General features: G+C 39.3%; 1 protein-coding gene across 4 annotated transcripts in view; it reads right to left on the bottom strand.

Moving 5' to 3' along the window:
• Positions 1 to 19,429, bottom strand: part of CACNA1C (calcium voltage-gated channel subunit alpha1 C) — a 491,226-nt gene that overhangs the window by 139,929 nt on the left and 331,868 nt on the right. For all 4 annotated transcript variants that reach the window (XM_086467242.1, XM_086467225.1, XM_086467239.1 and 1 more), the window contains exons 8-9: positions 7,917 to 8,020; positions 913 to 1,085 (exon numbers count right to left, since the gene is read on the bottom strand). In XM_086467242.1, coding sequence (XP_086323368.1) covers positions 913 to 1,085; positions 7,917 to 8,020 — 277 coding nt within the window. The remainder of the gene's footprint in view (positions 1 to 912; positions 1,086 to 7,916; positions 8,021 to 19,429) is intronic.

The following is a 19,429-nucleotide window of genomic DNA, read 5'->3' on the forward strand; positions in this document are numbered from 1 at the left end:
AGGGAGGTTGATCTCTAGGGAAATGTTTCATGACTTCTCTTCCAAAATAAAACTAGGAAAATGCACATTTCTGTAATGAAACCTAAGAGTAGAGCCAGTGTCCATTAACTGTGGAACTGTCTAAAGGTTCCAACTTTGACATTTCCCAAGTGCATGACCTGCAATGACAACTGCTAGGTGTTTCTGAAGTGTTACACAGCCTGTGTTGGTAAAAGCAGAGGTAGAAGGAGAAGATTCAACAAAGGTAATGAAATATAGGGAATTGCTGCTTTCTTCAAGCCCTTTCTTCTTTAGGATTTCTAAATAAGAAGAGACAGTTGGTGAATTCTCACTATGCACAAACATCTTTTCAACTCCAGAACAGAAGAAAAAGACATAATTCCCTTACGAGAAATAACTGAGAGCTTAATTCCAGCCTGGCAAAACCAAACACAATTCCATTGATTTCAATGGAGTTACAGATGGCCCAGTTAAGGTACAACAGGGTTGATAAGGGCCTTCTCCCATACTGTAGCACTACTTTGCCTAGAAACCTTTGCTTTCAAAGTAATTAACCATGTGTAAACAGCCTGCAACACTGAACTACGATTAATTAAATGAATAGGAGACAGATGTGTATGTTACAACTTATCTCAGGAGTAGACTTTAACAGCAAATATTGATCTATTTTCTGTTTAATATCAGGATCTTACGTCAGTATCACAGACGAAACTGAGGATTTGCAAAATAATATAAATTACTGTACAAGCGTTTCTCCCTCCCACAGGCATTAAATTGGAATCACGTATAAGCATAGTGAGAGTCTCAGGAAGAATCAGTTCTTCCTTGTAAGCCATCTCAGCACTACAGCAGGTGGGCATGGGCTTTCTTGTTAAAAGCAGAGAGACAGACAGACAGAAGAAAATTGCTTACTGTTTCGAGGCTTCTCCTCATCCATGCCTTCATCTTCGTTTTCTGGGTCAATATCTTCTGCTTGAGTTATCCAGTCTAAGTATCCCTTCAAATCCTCCTCTAGCTGTTGTTTTTCCCGTAACTTCTGGAAATCACCCCGAGCCTTAGCCTTCTCTCTTTCTTTGGAAAACTCCCTAGCAAGAGGGAGGGAGGGACAGGACATGGGCGGAGGGAAGGAAGAGATTGAAAAACAATGGGTTAGACTGATTTCCACTAGGAAGTCTCCACACACTGTGTAGCACACCCAGCTTTCTCTATTCTTTCAAGACAGACACACGAATGGAGTATCCTTGCTAGATACACATATAAAACAGCTGGAGTGTCCACATTTTTACCAATGCTTAGGAAAAGATGAATACCCTTTTTTAATCAAACATTTGATTGACAATTCAAATAAAACAAATATGTAACATTTGTGTACAATACCATACACTTTCTAATATTCTTTACCACTTGATATTCTCCAACAGTTATCCATAAATATCTATATGAATAATGGTCACTTTAATTCAACGATGAACTGTTTGACAATAATCTGACATCTGGAGAGTGAGATGGTGGCTCTAATTTTTAGCCAGGTTTCAATCTGTCTTTAAGATTATATGTGTAATCACAACTAAATTGGGTTAATTTTAAGTGTAATTAAAGGTACTCACAATTCTGTATACATTTAGTGATGAGAAATTTCACCCACAGCACTGGACAATATATTTAAAAACTCAGATCTCAATGTTTTACTGCAGACTTTCAATATCCAGGGCTGCTGACGTGAAACACATTTTTCAAATCTCAAGTTGGGTAGACAAACATGATAAATTATGGGTAGACAAAACTAATAGACTCTGACAGAAAGTGAACTAGGGTAGACATTTGATAGTTTTATGAAAGACCACTATTGGGCATATAGGCTTAAAACAGAGTGCATAGGAACAAGGATTTCATGTTGCTTAGTTATGAACCTGGGTGCTTGCTTTGTCTTCTTTTTGGCTGTGATGCTGTTTCTTTCTCTCTTTCAGAGACACCTATACTGCACTATTTTTTTTCTAGAAATGCTGACCTACCTTTATTTAGAGACTCTCCTACAGTTCCAAACCAGGTTTTAAGGCTTGTATTTTAAAAAGTAAGCTTAATGATTGTGAAATGTGCTGGACCAAGAGTACTTAAGCGTTAAGTCTTATATCTGCTGAAGCAGATCACTACATAAGGCACACACAGCAGATAGTATGGGCCACTGTTTCTAGAAATTAGATGTAAAGTCATCCTCTCCAATGCATTGTCCATTACCCTTGCTGATGACTGTCAGCAATAAGTGGATTTAAAAAACCCCCAAACTTCACCTAATACTTGTCTTAAGTTTGCTCCTGCAAAAACATATAGGAAACCTAGCACTAACTTGAGATGGATAATATTAGGATTATGAAAATCCTACCCAAAATGTTAATGAGTACCATGTGAACTGTCCTCAAGCAATTGAGATGGACATGAGTTTTTAACAGTGATGAAGTACTTCCCTCCTGTCCGGTCTAAAACACACTGAAAGATTTCCATTGACTTCACAGGCTTTGGTTCAGGCTTTCAATATTTTGAGCTGTGCACAAAACCAGCACTGCAGCAGAATGAAAGTAGGATTATGCCTTTGTTTCAAGCCAAAGTATGTGACAAAGTATACCTGTGTGATCTTCACACCCCTGTCACATTGCTGAGGGTTCAGCCCATCCCATGGGACTGTGAAAATGAAGGTGGAAACGAGGAAGAGAATCATTGGCTTCTCAGGCCTGAGGGTAGATCACTGTTAACCTTGGGACCAAACTTAGCCCACAAGGCAGAAACAGCCTTTGCCAGCATGGCAAAAATGAAAAAATCAAATTTTCTCATGCTGGGAGCGATATTTCGCTATTTAAAATGTAAAACAAACAAACAGACAAAGCCCCAACAATAATAATAAAAATCGTACAAAGAATTTTAGAAAAATTCAATCAATACTAGTTATATTTTCTGCTTCAATAACATCTTTCCTCTGGGTCTGACATAGTGACTTATCCAAATTAATGAATTAACTCTCAAAAAAAAAAAAATCACTGAATGAAGCTGTGTATTATTAAGCCTGTTTGATAAATCAAACCCCAATATTTCGATTGTTGGCTCCTAAAATGGTATTTTAGAATCTAGAACAAGTGGGTCCAATTTTGAAAGTGACTGAGCCCTCAACTCCAAATAAGAACTATTTATATTTGCATGGATATAACTTTCAAGGGGTTGTTTTAGAAACCAAAGTGAAAAATATCATGAAACAACTCAGCTTACAGAAAATGAAATCCCTGCTGTGCACTGAAGTGGATCATTTATGTTGGATGCATCTAAGCTTGGGACTTTTCAGTCTCCACTTACCATCTCTCTCAAATGAGACTTAGGCTAGTGGGGAGCTGGCTAAATCCACAAGAGATTTTAGCATGATGTCTTTATACTAACCGTCTGCATAGGAGTGAATTTGTTACCTAGCTATTTTATGGCATGACTGAAAATACTGTGATTGCCTAGTCTAAATGATCTGCAATTGCATGTCTTTCTTTTGTACAATGCGTGATACTCCACATCTCAGACGTCTCCAAAGAAGGCAACTTATTTAAATTATCTTAATTTCTATGCTCTACTAACATTAAATCATTGAGAATAGGTGGCTCAGGAAATTGCTAATGCAATTCAAACCACCTCCCATGTGGAATGTCAGCCTGTACTCAGGCAAATGTAGATCACGATCAAAAATTACTATGAGTGGTCATTTACCATCCCATGTGAAATGAGTTGGTGTCATCAGTCCAGTTCCTATTGCAGGCAGGTGTGCACATTACCTCTGCCACCATCACAGTTGGCAATAAATGGTCATTGCGGTTTCAGCAGGAAGGTCAAGGACCAAATAAGCTTTCTGATGAAAGTGCCATCTTGAGTCTGGAGGTGGCCTTCTCGAGACAGATTGCACTATCATGTCAGGATAAGGCCCACAAAGGCTTGCAGAAGTACCAAGCAATTTGTCTCTTTTCAGTGAAGAAGAGAACATCAGTTTGAGAGTCAGTGAATCTGGTTGTTTTTACCAGAATTCTATTTGCTTCACTTTCCCTTACTTCTCCCAGAAAATTGTAAGATATGTCTGCCAATGGGAATACTAAAATGCAGAATATTCTGGAGAGATGTTTTCTCTATGTGATGTTAGAGTGGGACAAGACCATAAATATAAACACCCAGCTCTGTATCCTGTGCTTTCCCAGAATAAAGTTTATCTTGCACATCCTGATGATAGAATATAGGTAATTCTTGTCTACATCTGAATTTCAGTATGATTTCTCATATTTAGAGGAGTGATGGAAAATGAGCAAACCAGCAGAATTCTAGCAGTTCAAAACTCTGGTTTACTACTAAAAGTGCAGCACAAGGCTTCAAACCTCATCAACCCTGAGAAGTACACCAAGGAATGGGAAGGGCTGGGAGAGAGAAGACTAGGAAGAAGTCCTGAAAGGTCACAAAAACTGCTCCAGAAGGAGCTACAACCATAGCCAGCCTGCCATTCACTCCAACCTCTTCCTTGGCACCAAGAGCATCAAAAGCAGCCAACTGGGTTTTCCAGGATTCTCTCAAAGCAGAAGAAACAGCTGTTCTCCTGACCTCTGTTTGCCCTAGGCAATGTCTTGTTTGGCCTGTGTCCTGGGATTTGGATTGCTGCTAGGCAAATTATAAAAGAAATATGAATCTATATGTTTAGGTGTGCAGGTCTGAAAGTTGAACCCACACTGCCATTTTTTTTTTTCTCACTAATCGTCTTAAACAGATAACACATACGTGAACATCTCTGATCTCAAGAGATCTCCAAGAGAGGCTTCACTGCCCACAGCAATGATGTGGAATCCTTTTGTCTGGGCTTGAGGAGGTCTACTGTGTGATCTGCTGACTGGATATTTCCTTTGGAATACATGAATTTTATATTATGCTCAGTCAAGACAGGAAGATGATTATAGCTCTACACATGAATACTCTGTCATACTATTTAGCTTAGCATGTGACTAGTAAATTCACCAGAAGGTCCATGAATGCATGATATACCTGAGGAAAAACAAATTACAAATGAGCTCTGTAGGCAGAGCAGAACCCAGCATTTGATTTTGCAGGTGCAATCAATGTGTCTTTGTGAGTACAATTAATTACACTTATGTATTCAGAAGTGGTTAAAAAAACCTAAGCTAATCTGTCATTGATGAAGTCTACCTACAGGACATGCTTCATGAAGTTCCTGAAATAGATAAATGGGAAGAAATCAGAGATGCCCAGAATAGATATACAAAGATGCCTGGGAATGCTGCTTTGTATCTACATATAACAGACAGGTGGATCATCTAAATAGATCAGACTAATAGCAATAGCAAGTCTCTAAAAAAAAGGCTGAATCTGCAAAGTGAAGACACTTTGCAGCTCAGTAGAATTTAGAACTGCTTTAGAAAGCCAATTGTTTAAAACCTGCTTATTTAGGCCGAAGAACATTTGGAACATTTCTCCCATAAATCCTGTGTTTTTTTCATGGGTGCAAATTCTTAAGTTTCTTTTTACTTTTCTCCAGTTGGGAAAAATTTTGCAGAAACAGTGCAGCTGTCATAACACTGTGAACACAGCCAGAAAGAGTGACTCACAGTTTAAGCAAGGTGTACTTCATCTTTGATTTCAGTTCTCTCTACAGACTGTTTCCATCTCTTACCACTGTGGTGGTCTAGCCGCAGTATGTCAGGGGGTGGAAGATCTAGGCCCCAAAACACTTTCTCGAGTTAAAAAATGAAAGAGAGAGGAAATTCAATTTTTAATTTTGTACAGACACAAATGCAAGTGTAGGTAGTTTGAATCAGTAGTGCTTCAACAGTACGCACTCCTCAGGGCTGGGCTCACAGGCACTGTTTATTCAATCAGATACTATATAATGTTTAAACACTGTCCTATATGGTCCTTGAGTGCATTGCTGATACAACAGATAATTTTCCCTCTGTCAGCTGGTCATCATCCTCCACTACTGCTGACATCCTTACCTGCTGATCAGATAATCCACCTGGAGAAAAGAGGAGCTTATGTTTTAAAATTGTACCCAGAATATCACTCTCCAGATATCCAAACACAGACTATTGCCTGACACTTCATTACTTGGGATTTTTCCCCGCTCCCATGGCTGCTTGGAAAGCCCTCTTTGCAGCAGCCGTCATAGCGGCATGTCTCCTTCAATGGAGTAATGAAGATAGCAGTAATACCTCCTGTAGATCTGGTGTTACCTGTCTCTTTGCAGGACGGTCAATGGAGGATCTTCTTCGCCAGTCCTACTACTGCCCTTCCTACATTGTTGGCCCAAGTACTAAGGACATAATTTCTGCGAGGAATCAAGTCCTCTCTCCTGCTCAGAGATCATTTTGCCTCTTATGATCAAAAGACAAGGGACTTTAGGGCTGCCCACTCATGCAATAGGAACAGGCTCTGACCAAATGCATTTAGAGCTCATTAAAGGAGGCAGGATGTTAGAAACAAAGAAAAAGAGGCTGCATAAAAGGCCTCATACCATATTTATTCATGTACGTAGAATAGCTGTAGGCACCCAGTCATGCCCAAATATGGAATTAGAAGCCTAATTCTAGGAGATCTTTTTCCAAAAATCTTGCGAGGAATGCTTCCTGGCTTGATTCCTCTAATTATGTGGCTCCTCAGGGGCAATAAAGTTTTTAAATACTGGGGACAATATCAATTGTTTTTAATCAAAGCTATGAAAATGATGTTGCAATGAGGGTTATACTGCGGAACTGAAATACAGCTAAATGTCTAGATCTCTTAGGAATGCTTAAACACTAGGATGAATTCTCCTACTTCTCTGTTCATCCTTAGAAAAGGTCAGAGGGAAATGATCTTTTCTCCCTGCATCATGCTAGGCTTGTAACCTGCACAATAGAGATGATGTGCTTATTGAAGAAGAAATGTGCCCAAGACACTCTCCAGGGAAAACAGTCTCCCATTAGGCTGTGCTTTAGAGATACTAACCAATGTGAAAAGACATAATTTGGCGGTAATCTCATCCCACAAATGTGAAGGGATTTGTCTCACGCTCTCATTCCTCCTTCAGTCCCACTGACTCTTCCAGAAATTTTACTCTAATCCCATCCTATGGTGAATGGTATGCTTCACCCACAATGGAGCATAGCATCGTTCTTTTGCCACAGTACAGTTAGAGGTTTTAGGCAGAGGGACAAGTTAAAGGCAAAGAGTTGTCTTGTATTCCTTTGATTTAGTCAAAGGACTTCTTCCACACCATTAGGAATGCCGTATTTTGCTATTGGCTTAGCAGTAGCCTAGGCCTTCTATCAAGGTTCCTGAGATCAACCTGCCACTGCCCGTTGTTCTGGTAACCAGAGTAGGAATAGAAATACAAATTTTAAAAAATAAACAATAATAAAACATTTTCCTGGTACTGCTTACCCGCTAAGTACACCGAGAACCAAGTTAAGTACAAAAAATGACCCTATGATGATTAGTGTAACAAAATAGATCCAGGGCCAGTCCCTTCCTATGGCATCATTGACCTGGAAGAGTGGAATGATAATTAGTGAGACAAGCTCAGATTCTGAGCACTGCAAGGCTCCAGCCAAAGAGATCCCAAGTCACCAGCAGTAAGAATTTCAATTGCCAGTTTTCTGGAAATTTATGACAGGTTGACATTAGTGATTTTGAATGCCCTGAGGTTGAATTTCATTGTCAGAGAATAACACCTCTTTTGTTACCTGTACTGTTATTTGCAACGTTTGAACATTTTGTCAAAATTTTTGAGAGCTGATGTGAAGCTTCCTTGGATTCAGATTTTTAATCCCTCTGAAAGAATCCTGGTGACAGGGAAGAACCCTTATTATGGAGTCTTGCCCTGTAGCATTGGAAAAAGGACACCAAAACTGTCAGCTTACCCGCTCAACACACCAAGAACCAGATTTAGAACGAAAAAGGATCCAAAGATGACCAGACTGACAAAATACACCCATGGTAACTCATAGCCCATAGCGTCCTGCATCTGGAAAGACGAAGGAAAGTTAGAAGACAGAGAGGGAAAGCAGAAATGTTTAGGCAAAGGAACAGATGGAAAGGTTTGTTAACAGAGCCTGTGGTTGGTTTACACATAATCTTAGAGAGTGTTTCTGTATGTTCTTTCTGATGTGACCTCTCCTTTGATTGCTTTTTTTCCCTAGCCATTTCCTTACAGGCAGTGATTAATACAGGTGAGATATAAGCATGTGCTGTACTGGCACTTTGAATGCTCAAAGTTGTGCACTGCCACTTTCTGGAGTTCACTTACAGTGCCACAAGTGTCCATCCAATGACTTCTAAACTTTTAACCACTGCACGTACGTATGACTCTTGGCTGCCAGTGAAAATACTGCTAGTTTTTGCTAAGTATTGCCACAGACTGTTGTCGGATCACATTTACTTCCCACATGTAGCACAAGTACACGTATCTCAGAGATAAGCATGTGGTAAGTGTGGGCAAATACTGATCTTTCCCTGGCAATGCTCTGGTAATCTTCACAGTTTACCACAGTGAGGCCAGCAGCTGTGTGCTTTTGAGGAAGGCCCACCATGTTCTGATCTGGTCAAGTGTTTTCTAAAGCTTTCTCACAAACTTCCTTTCTTTCCTTGAAGGGTGAGTCTCTCCTTCCATATGTGATTCCTACACAACTGAATACTCAGAGAATTTGAGACTGTAAACTGAATGGCATGAACATAGGTCTGGCTTTCACACCACCACAAGCATCTGTAAATGAAGCAGGCAGACTATTGTTTTAACACCAGAACCTGTATTATGTGTAGAGCAACTCTAGCACATAAGAAGATATTGTATATATTCTGAAAGCATCTAGTACATAAAAGCTATTTTATCTTGAATTCTCCTTCAAAGTTCAAAGATTTGGAAAGCTGCTGGATACCATAATAGAATCTCACTTTCACGATGGTATCAAAAATATCAGAGTCCCTTCTTCTTTACTTTTCATAAACACTTATCTCCTGAGCCAGACATAGCATCATTAAAGAAACAGATGGTGGTTAACATTTTCAGGAACACTAAAATGATTTATGAACTTAAATTGCAGACTTGAAAGTACCTAAAGGTATAAAGCAGCCTAGGTTCCTTTGTTTTCCATGCTTTTGAAAATTTTATTGTATGTTGTCCTCTCCTTCCAGGAAAGTGCTCTCTCCTTTGCAACCTAAGCATTTGTTGTGATCACAGAAGAAATATTCTTCCATACATGGACACTGAGACACACTTCAGGGGAGGAGATCTGACTCAAGATTCATAACAACTCAGGAAAGGAATGTCAGACCTTCAGTAAGACAAGGCAGGAGAGTAACATTAATATAATCAGTTCTTTGTGGATGGAAGTCCATTATCCATTTTTCTTTCAAAGGACAGTCACTAAAGTCCTTGTCTGGCAACAGTCCACAGTCAATGGGCCAATCCAGAACTCTATCTCAGGGCTCCTTCAGCTGTGACTCATTAAAAAATAAGCCCAAAATCTGCCTCTGCGAAAACAGTTCATCAGCTCCTTCCTCACAGGATTAATACATTTGGTGGTCAGAAGAGAGTACCTGAACATCTAACATTCCCTAAGCATATTAACCAGCTTCCCTTTTAATACTTTTGTAGAATTGTTCACTTAGTTTATAAATAAGACTAATTATTGTTTATGTTTGCAAGCCACATTTCATCCCACATGACCAAAAAGTAGACACATCTGACGTGAAACACATCAGTGCTTTAAAGAGAACGAAACATCATGGTATATAAAGATGGAAGCAAGTATTCACCTGACATCACAGTGGAGAAATCAAGCAGGCAAAATGTAACTGCCCAAGCTGGAATTAAGTAAAGAAATGAGACCTAACATCCTCACACTTCTACAAAGAATGCCACTATCTATATAAAGCAATCCACACAATGAATATGGATGACTTTGAAAAACTGCCGTTAAGAATTTACCAGTGCAGGCACAATGATGACTTGACTTCCCTCTAATTATGATAGATGGTGATAAAAAATCCTCAGCTGTATGGTATTTATCTATCGTCAGGTTTTTATTGTCAGGTGGAAAAGGAGAATTTCTCAAAGCTGTGATAGAAGAAAACTCTAAATAGCAAATGCCAGGGTGCTGGGTACAGAATTCAGGTGCATATCAGGGTGCCTTTTGTACTACTCCAGCACAAAGACAATTCCAGATGGCAAGAAGCTTCCATCATGGTCTGGAAAAGTATATAACAAGAGTATAGTGTATTCTGGCTATTCCCAATGCCTGCACAATTGCATAATGATTGTACCAGCTAGCATCAGCACAAATTAGTCCTGAAAAATAGACCTGCATTCTGGTACAGCAGAGCATTTGGGACTTAGACTGAACATTAGGAGATCAGCTTTTCATCTCCTTTTTATTGCCCAGTCATATACATAACAGAGAAGCCGAGAAGCAGAGACAGTGATAGCTTCTCAAGTGTAGAGAAACCACCAGTATTTGGCAGACAGCTGAGTCTGTCTCTCTGTGGCTGGACCCCCTACGTTTAGTGTTCTCATGTCTCATTTTCTTTAGCAGAAAGCGAGATTATTCCATACATTGTGGGACTGAGCCAAGGTAACAGAACGTATGTTATATGTTGATAAAACATTAGGTATTCGGTAAACTGTATTAAAACCCCCTTTTGATAAGGAGACAGTACACTTTGAGCTTACTATTTGTGCTTGAAAAAGGAGAAATGCAGAGATATAGGCTGCTTGGCAGAAGTTGGGGGGAAAAAAAAGAAATAGACTTACCTAAAAAAGTAACAGCAATGTATCAACATTTAACAAATACTAAATTCTTGTCTAAGATTGTATACTTCCAAATATCTGGAAATGCTTCCTCCAAAATGGCAGTATGGGGCCAGGTTTTTTTCAGTGGTGCCCAGTGACAGGATAAGGGGTAATGGGCACAAACTGGAGCACAGGAAGGTCTGCTTGAACAAGAGGAAAATCTTTACATTGAGGGTGACAGAGCACTGGAACAGGCTGCCCGGGGAGGTTGTGCAGTCTCCTTCCCTGGAGATATTCAAAACATGCCTGGATGAGATCCTGTGCAACCTGCTGTAGGCGAATCTGCTTTAGCAGGGAGGGTGGATTAGATGATCTCCAGAGGTCCCTTCCAACCACTGTGATTCTGTGTATTCTAGAAGTCTAGGATGGACTGCTCTCAACCGAACAATACTCTCATACAGTTACAATAAAAAACCTTGCACCTGTGTTTGAGTGAAACTGCTTCCTGGAAACTTATCATCATTCTGTGAATACGTAGCTATTAATCACGTGTGTATGCATACACATGTCCTGTTGACTGCAGCTGGAGGCTTTCACTACAAGCGTAACTTAGGTGGTAGAGCTGATTTTTTCCTGATTATGCTACTGAAGTGGAGAAGCTGCAGAAGGTCATGACAAGATTAGAAGAGTGTTACCAGTTGCAGAAAATGACATCTGCAAAATATATTTTGTACTGTTGTCTACAGTGAACAGATAATGGTTCAGTTATAGGTTACCTCTCTAGGACAGACAATACAACTTCCGACACAGTTTGGCTCTCTGGTCACTGAGTGTACTTCTTCTAAGTGCTTACTATTAACCATATGAATGTCAACAGAAAAGGTGGATCATCTTCTAAATTTACATTTCTGAACAAAGACTATCAGCCATTGTAGGTCTGAATCATAATATTCCAGGTACAGTAGTCAAGGTGGTGGCAACCTGATGTCAACTTAAGCATGTATGGAACAATTGTTAGGTCAGCTGGAAGCACAGCACTGGTGGGAATCTGCAGATTGTCATTGATAGAAACAATTCCACTTTCTGGGTCAAACTGCCTAACATTTCATAGCTCACATCTCAACATTCACATTCACTGCTCTCAACGGTGAGAAAGTTCATACATTTCTGAACATTAATGCATCAGATCTCAGAGACCTCAGAGAAAAGGATCTTAGATTCCTTCTCATGTTTTGCTACATACCCTCTCTGGCACCATGGGGACACCATTTTGGCTCACTATGCTTCAGCTTTCCAACCTGCAAAGTGGGATATTACCTTGTCTCACTGGGTACTGTCAAAGAAACCACTCGGCGTCATGTTGAAAAGAGGGTATTTCAGCATATTTGAGGTCTGATGGACCCTGTTGTACTGGAGAAGAGCTCTTCCTTTTCCAAGCATCCTTAATTGCAATCATGATTATAGCATTTCAACATCCAGTTGAAGGCTTTTCTCTCAATGATACAGCTAATCTTCTACAAATAACACCAGGATATTTAATTCTGTAGTTTGCTGATCATAATTACAACCAGCAGTTTCAGCAGGAGCCAAGAAATAAAAGTCTATTTATCTCTATAGGTAGGGCCTTTGTGCCTGTATCTTCTGGTTCTTCAGAAGACATGGGTGAAGATATATTCATAAAGCCACAGGAGATATGCATGCTTTACTTTTTAGAGATCTTTTTTTCCCAGCGGTAATAGTCTGGCACGTTTTGCAAGTATCTCATTCATTACACAAGCATCACAGTTCAAAGATAACGTTAGAGGTATATTATCTGTTAATATAATGGTTGAGCATCACCAAACACATAGTGGAGGTCTTTCAGTCACTTAATGGGAGGGGTAAGGCACAATTCACTAAATTCTGCTGACTTTACAATTCACCTACCCACACCCTGACACTTTGTGCTAAATGTCTTTCAAAAATAGCTGAAAGTTACAGGGAGAGTTTAATCCATCACAGAAGGGCAGCTGTCACTGGGAAGCAGCAAGCTGAAGCAAAAATGAAGTCTGACTTGTTCGGTGCACAATACTGTAGAGCTGCGGCTTAATGGAAAGCAAGTTAGCTAGGACACTAGGGCTAGGCTTCTATTTCTTAAATAAATTGCTAATTGATTTCTAATTACTATTGAATGTTATGATAGCCTTTTTTAGATACAAGTACTTCAAGTATTCTATAATGAAGTGCATAACCTTTCACAGAGTAACAGTAATCAAGAGGAGCAGAGTAGTCAATAAAATTAAAGGGCAGTAAATTTGGAAATTTTGTGTAGAAATGCCATCTTATGCAGCCTATCTGTGGAATTCAGTGCTTCAGGAAATGATCTAGCCAAATGTAATGGTTATGGCCAGAAACAAGATCTCTAGTTGAAACCAAGTATTTCTTGTAACAATATGAGTCTGAAGAATATTGGGAGCAGGAGACAAAAGAAAGAAGTAGCAATTGTTGCTGAATATATCTTCCTGCTTGAAACCTTCATTTAGAAAACCATCTTTTTCAGAAAAAGTACTTAAGCACTTTCATAACTTTAAGGATGTGTAGAAGTGATTTCCTCAGCTTAGATCAAAGATCAAATGGTAGCCTACTGGCAGGCATGGTTCAGGTGCTCACAAAGAGCCATGAATACACTAATGTGAGATTTAGATACTTATCATTCATCAATTACAAAGTGAAGAGGTTTGGATTAAAACATAAATTTTCCCTTTCCACTCCCTCTTTCCTTCTATTCCCATAAATATTTGGGTGAATCCATTTCATTCACACATATGCTCATGGATCTACAACTTAAACTCTGTTTAAACAACACTAGAAACATTTTTAATAGGATGATGCACTGTTTTGCGCTGTGAGGGAAATACGTCTTCCCCCATATTTTTTAGTCAGAACTCAGGTACAAAAAACAATTAAAATAAACAGAGGGTGAAACATCACCCTTCACAGCTATGGCTGTGTTTAAAGTGAAAAAAAAATAAATCGACATTATAGTCAGCCAGTAAATCCTACGTGTCAGGCAAGGGCTATGTGGCCTAGAATGGAAAGTACTCCTACTCCTCTGTTATTTCTTTGGGTTCCATTAGAATTCACGCTGCTTTCACAATAGTTAAAGTTTTGCTCTGTTTCTGAAACTTCACAGACTGAGTAAAATTCTTTGCATTCATACAGTCAGGGAACAAAAAAGGTCTCACAAAACCAACGTAACTGTTCAGAACTAACTAAGGTGGGGTGAATTTTCCAGAAGATGTCCGGATAAATTTGTCCAGTGAAGAAGAAAAACTTTGAAAGATTCATTTTCTATAGTTCCTCATGCTAGATATATTATATCAGCAGAAATAGCTGAGGAACAAAGTATTCATCCCAAATGAGAAAAACAATACTGCTGGCAGTTCCTAGGAACATCCAACTAACAACTGTAACTGGCAACAGCACGATTTTTGAGGCTACACTGCAATCAAAAACCCCCTATTTATTCAATGAATCATTCTCTTCTGGTTAACTTCTCAACTGAAGAGCTGATTTGGGGTTAAGAACGCCTTGGCTCTGCAGTACTCGCAGTCTTTGCCTTTGAATTTCTTGCTAGTAGTTAGAGCAGGCAGAGGACTTGTGAAGGTTTGACTCTTCTTTCTCTCAACTTCTCTTTAGAGACCTAAGACATCTGACAACTGTCTCTTTAGTGATCATGCTCTTAAACAACTCATAGGCAGGTAAATGGACTGTAATTGTTGAGTCTATGACACGAATAAACTAACCTCTGAATAGGCAAAAAATCTAGCATTGTTGGTTAGCTCTGGTAACAAATCCTGCACATTGTACTTTTCTCTGATCTCTAAACAGTACACTGCATACATTGTACTGTTTTTCATGTAACACTTGTAATAAATATACTAATTATGCATTTTGCAAATTATTGTAAGCCCTACTACCCTTGATGTTGCTTTTAACATGTAAATTACTCATTGTTATTCACAATTTCTAACTTTTTGACAAAACTATAAATGCTTAAAATAAGCCCCAGAAAGGTTTCAATGAGGTGACTCAGAACTAAACAGTAAAAAGTGACACAGTACTAAAATCAACTTTCTATGTATGTTAGGGTCATAAGCACTTTTTCCAACCTGTGGGGCAAACTATGGGATTGCTTCTTTAGCACTGAAATCTTACACATCCTGAATCTGCTTATTTGTTTGGAGCTTGTACGGTGTAAGGCTGCTGCATGTCATATCAATAAAGACATGAAAACTGCACATTTTAAATTGAGAAATTCCTGACTGGTCTTCACATACACCTCAGGTAAGTCTATACAGAGCAGACGGCTGACTTCACCATTCACAGAAGGAACAAGAAAAGGATCATATTTCTTATTACCCATCATATATCCTTAAAGCTGGATTTAGACTTAGTTGTATTATTATCCTAAGGATGAAGAGTCCACCTTGCAGATCCTTCAATATTTAGAATCTAATTAGTTGTCTTTGCTTGCTTGGTTTTTAATCCAGTATTCATGTATGTGCATAATTTAAGGCATATGAATAATTCCATTGAAGTCAATGGTCAATATTATTGTTACCAGCAGAAATGAACTGATATGCATAAGTGCTTTGCTTGAGTGTGGTGGGGCACAGGATTGGGAGAAATATATGACGAAGAGCCCATTTTCTGAAATTCCCTGGGAAAAATTAGAAGATTAATGTCCATAGTGACTAAAAAAGTGACAAAAACATTTAAGTATTTCAGTCTAAACATTCTAGTGCATCATGAGAAGTATCATTTATCTATTCAACCTGAAGACGGGTGATAAGTAGTGGGAATGTAAGGTCTCAGAGCTGACTCAAGGCAAAACGACAGAGATGGGGGTAAAAAAGTACAAAACTCCAAACTTTGTAATAAGCAAAAATATAAAAACTAAAATAAACTAGACTTCCTTTTATGGACTTAGGAACAAAGGAATAAAATTGCTTCTGAATGGCTTAAAATATAAGCAAAGGACTCCAGATGCCTTTGCTCTTATTCTGGGTAGAATTTCTTTCTAAGCATCAACATCCTAGTAGTCTTAAAGTGACTCCAAGCCACAGTTGCTCCTTACAACTGTTCAGAAACACTCTGCAGTTTGTAGATGGCATTATCAGATGGATGCAATGGAGAGACTGGAGAGTTCAACCCAGCTTCAGTCTGAACTGATGACACTCAAAGGAAAGAGCAGCACTTGATCAGTTGCTCTTGTTAAAAATTATTTATTTTGACAATTGCATTTCTTTTATTTCGAAGTACTGAAGGAGAAGGCAAATTTTAAGCTCAGTTGTTCCCTCCAAGCACTTATTTTTATGGCTCTTCTTACTGTGTTACTCAATTATGGAATTTTACGAATTCTGTATGTGCATTCTATACATCCATATAAATATCTATAACTTTTTTTCAGAGTGTCTTCGGGAGAAAGGCAAGACAGAGCTGGATGAAGACAAGTGCACAGCGATCATGAACCAGGGGAGAGAATGCTCCAGGCAGGTTATCCTGCTATACAGTCACTGTAGGATAAAAGCAAATAATGTAGGCAAGATTCATCGTACATAGGCAGTAGGAAGAATAACAAGATCCCTATGCGTACCTTGGTTCCCCAATTGTTCTGTATGCGCCGTAGTGATGGAAAGAACAAATTAAAATTCCACTCTGAGCTAGAAATATTGGCAATTTATACAGAACTCTCTGCAGGAGCTAAATGGAGCCATTAACTGAGAAAGGACTGCCTCTATAAGGACAACAGAAACAGCAAGGGAAGAGATTAATTTGCAACAGAGAACCCTTGAGAAAGAATCAAAGAAACTGCAGCAATGGAAGATGAGTCCAGAAGAGAGAAGGGGAGAGGGGCAGACAGATCAGGGAAGATGGAGTCTGCAGAGATTGCTGCTTCACCTCTGCTAACAACTAGACTATGTTGAACCTGTTGTAGATGTCCTCATCCAAGTACACCTTCCCTGATCCAGGTGAACTGTAATTCCTGGTTTATTTTAGAAAAACTTTGGGTATAGCTATAGTTCACTGCCATGCTGACTGATCTCCCTGACAAGAGGGTGAATCTCCAGAATTGTCCAAGCTTCCCACACAGCACTATACAGAAGACAAGTGAAAGCAGTGCTGGGCTCAACCTCAGAGTCATGAGAGCACACACTCCTGCAAAACTCCACACACAACCTTGACTAGCTTGAACTTCTTAGGGAGACTGTGTAAATGCAGAAGTCCTGCAGAAGAGCCCCACCAGGCTGCTGCAACTTGTGCAAGAACAACGCTAGAGCGGAGATCTAGAAGCACTGACTTATAACCACGTCAGCTGCATGATGGCAAAGTGAAAACACACAAAACAGCTGTTTGAGCTTCTCTGAAATTAGACAATCACAGTGGAATGCCATTTTGCTGTTATATGAACTCCCTTTAACGAAGAACACATAAAAGATGTGAAGCAAACTGTGTTTGCTCTTCGTTGGATACAGTATGCGGGAAGTGCATTGCTACCAGTCGAATTTGCCAAGCTTATTTCTTTATAACAGCACTGAGTCATATTTTCATTGCTCATTAAATACTGGCCCCACATTTTCAAGGATATGCACAATTTCTCAGCTGGGAAAGGCAGTATAAAGTCTGAGACACATATGAAAAAAAAAATCAACTTTCAGCCACCTAGCCCCAGATTACTCTTACTGTATGCTGACATTGAATCCTTCCACTGTTTTTTTTTTTCTTTAGTCCCCAGTATACAACCACTGGACTCCACAACATTATTTCATTCTTTGGTAAAGTTCTATGTTCATATTTCAGCTGTTTTCAGTTTGGTGCACATTGTTTTTTGCAGTCAGCTGTTCTTTAACAGACTGAGCTATTACGGGAAATATAAGGTCTCTGTCTGAGAGTGGGAAGTGCATTCAAATACCAGCAGGTCTGTGGCACACCGTGGTTGAGCTGAACTGGTTTTCCACTGCATGTTATTTTTGTTGAAAATACTTACTGATCCCACACTTCTATGGCACGGTAGTTTCTGCTTGCTGGAAACGTAGGGGGCAATACTGACTTGGGTATGTTTAATTAAATGGCTTTCACATAGTTTTACTCTACAGCATCAACTGATGGCAAAGGCCGCTGGCATTTGACTTCACACTTTTGATTTCAAAATAAGATAGTCTCCCTTGACTTAAAGAAAACAGCAGTTTTACTGTGTTTTGTTTTCACAAAGTTGCAACATTTATTAGCACTAGCAATGCTCCAAAGGGACATGGATTACCATGGCAAATCAACTATCTGAAAAGTGAATTTTGCTGACACAATCTCAGCATATTAAATTTTGTTAGTGCAAGTACCACTGGGAAATTCCTGTAGTCAACTATATTAGGGGAGGGAAAACAGAAATAATCAGGAAGCTACCATTTACACCTCCTCCCATCCCACCTGTACTTTTTGTGCTTTCTTGAGGGACTTCACTATTTTTCTGTGAAAACTGGAGGAGGCTACGCACCTCTGCAGAACGTTTGGCAATACAGGGATTCTGAACTCCCACTGGAAACATTAGTTACACAGTGAGAATTCCTTACACCAAAGACAAATTCTGAGCTCCAATAAGCCTCCTGCTTTGCCACCTTACTCTCTTTCTCCACGTTTAATATGTAAAAAAGAAAAATATAATTAAATGTATTTCAATTCAGTTTAGCATAGAACATGTTACCCAAAAGTGAAATATTGAAATTCCTTTATTGCCAAGTGATAAAGCAACTCACATTCTAGAGTGTGCTGGAACTGTTTCACTTCGAGGATGTAAATAATTCCCTCTAAACTATTCCCTCAAAAGTTTTGGGTTTGTTTTGTTGTTAATTTTTTTTTTTTTTTTTTTTTTTTTTTTTTACAAGAGTGGTTCAGGTCATTCTCTGCCTGCTTTGAGGCTGATTGTGTGATACAGACAAGCTAGGAAAGAAGAGGCCATACACTGACACTAGGCCCAGACTGAGCAGGTCTTCAGGACTTTCTGCAAGTGTAGCCTGGAGTCTAGCATGCCAAGCCCTTGCTCTTGATCCATTGTGCTTGTTGATATAGATGGCTGTCAGACCATTTTCCCTACCTCTTCCCTATGCAACAGCTAATGTCAATAGTGACATTACTTTTCTCTTATTACATTACTCTTCTTGGTTCCTCAACAGTAGATCTACTTAGAGGAGATTCATGTTATTGATTCATCTGCAGTGTTCTGCCAAAGTCAGGTCCCTATACAGCTACAGCACCCATTAAGGCTCTCCATTCTCTTCTGTGACCCGTTACATGAGTAGGTTAGCTTGTTGGATGAATTTGCAATTTGCAGAAATGCCATGTAGTGACCTCCAAAAATTATTTAGACTTGTGTGACGTAATTAGAATTTGAATTCAGGCCTCCAGAGGCAAAAGTCACAGAGCTTCACATGAGTTGTCTTGTTCCCACGTAAGTGTGAATAGCTTTTTCTCCCTTTAAAAGGAAAAGGTTGATCTTTGAAAAAGTCATGCAAAAGCCCAAAGGCTATTTAGCCACAGGGCTGATAGTTCTTTCATTATAGTTACTGCAGCAGTTCCATCTCTTACTGCTGCTCAGTTATTTAAAAACCT

The sequence above is a fragment of the Leptosomus discolor genome, chromosome 1, assembly GCF_034619465.1.
Source record: "Leptosomus discolor isolate bLepDis1 chromosome 1, bLepDis1.hap2, whole genome shotgun sequence".
In the NCBI taxonomy this organism is placed as follows: Eukaryota; Metazoa; Chordata; class Aves; order Leptosomiformes; family Leptosomidae; genus Leptosomus; species Leptosomus discolor.